Source organism: Branchiostoma belcheri, unplaced genomic scaffold, assembly GCF_001625305.1.
Source record: "Branchiostoma belcheri isolate BF01 breed outbred unplaced genomic scaffold, Haploidv18h27 scaffold101, whole genome shotgun sequence".
NCBI lineage: Eukaryota > Metazoa > Chordata > Leptocardii > Amphioxiformes > Branchiostomatidae > Branchiostoma > Branchiostoma belcheri.
Genome location: NW_017802392.1, coordinates 488142 through 489742, shown reverse-complemented (window position 1 = coordinate 489742; position 1601 = coordinate 488142). Strand labels below are relative to the sequence as shown.

The window sequence follows — 1601 nt, the reverse complement described above, 5'->3', positions numbered from 1 at the left end:
ATTCCGTATGTCCAAGTAGTATCTGAGAAACTCCGACGGGTCTTCCAAAACTTCAACATAGCCACTAACTTCAAACCTCACTCAACCCTCAGACAAAGGCTGGTACACCCTAAGGACCGACCTCACAAAGGTACCAAGCCTATTATTTTTTACAGACTCAAATGTGAGGAGCCCAATTGTAACAACACCTACATCGGAGAGACAAGTCGACCGCTCAAAGTAAGATACAAAGAACATTGCCGACCTAGTGCCAACGGCTACTCCTCAGCTATTTTCCCCAGTTGCTTGAGTAACTGCTTTTTGACGTATCTCTCCCTCTCTTTATATATATATATCAATATAAATCAATTTTTTATAGATATATATGAAGAGAATCATACCGTGTAATGGACCACTACCGTGTGATAAATGAGCGCGCCCAGGGGCCTTAGAATTTATAGAAGCTTATAAATAATCAACCATTGGACCTTAATTGCTTGCCCACAGACCTCTGTTGTAAATGACCGGTCGACAAATCTATCTTATCGGAACTTAGCTGGATTCTTGTGAATGTTTTTAAAGTACACAATGAAGAAACTTTGACAAGTGTATTAATATAAGAGTATTCACCATAGATTGCCCCTTGTATAGTAGAGATAGACTCATATTTTTAGCCATGTATTAAGTATATTTCCCCACTTCAGATATTTGACTAGTAAAGAGAAATTTGTATTCCTTTTAACTTTTGATAAACATACTCTAAGTAATCACACAGCCGCATATATCCATACAATCACTACTAAGCGAGATGAATGCCGAAAAGAATAGAAATTAGACATTTATTTACACTTATATTCATATGTATGTAATGTATATTTTTTATGTTCGTCTTCTGTACCCATGCGACCTGTACTTAGTTCTGTAGACTACAAATGTACAATAAAGGTCTTCATTCATTCATTCATTGATAGCTTTGGCGTCTCATTTGATAAAACACTTATAGATTCCACAATCAAGCGATTCAAATGACAAAAAAAAAATCCATTAGAAATGTTTGGTACCTGTCATATGCAATAGCGAGTAAGGTGAAGACAGACGCGGCGACAGAGATCCCTTGTACCAGTGGAGTCAGCTTACACATCACTTCACCAAACGGGTATTCTATGGGCAAACATTTATTAAAGCCATTATTTTTAAACATGCCTAAAAGAAACAGTATTCCCTGGAATTCAGGATTCAGTATTCAACGATTGCATTTGTGCACCCAATGAGTATTTTCATGAAATTCATGTGAGTGAAATTATATTGAATACCAGAATGTTGGAACAAAGTTATCACACACCATTTTCTACAATTGTTTACAATTGTTTATCTGTTTGTTTATGTGTTTATTTGAGTTAACCACCAGATATACAAGTGGAAGGGAGGACAAAACAGGTGCATTGACACCTTTACAAGTTGTCCTCCCAAACACAACATGCACAATATAAATACAGATAATACATATTAAAATATTGAATACAAAACAAATTGCAATAATGAACATCATTAACATGAAATATTATACATTAAACATCAAATATAATACATTAAAAATCAAACATTGTACAATACAAGATATA

General features: G+C 34.9%; 1 protein-coding gene across 1 annotated transcript in view; it reads right to left on the bottom strand.

The window, feature by feature from the left end:
• The window catches only part of LOC109474287 (neuropeptide FF receptor 2-like), a 3509-nt gene extending 2370 nt beyond the window's left edge, over window positions 1-1139 (bottom strand). Inside the window, exon 1 of the mRNA XM_019774568.1 lies at window positions 1041-1139. Within this exon, the coding sequence (XP_019630127.1) occupies window positions 1041-1120 (80 nt within the window). The 5' untranslated portion in view covers window positions 1121-1139. The remainder of the gene's footprint in view (window positions 1-1040) is intronic.
• Window positions 1140-1601: the final 462 nt, after the last annotated feature.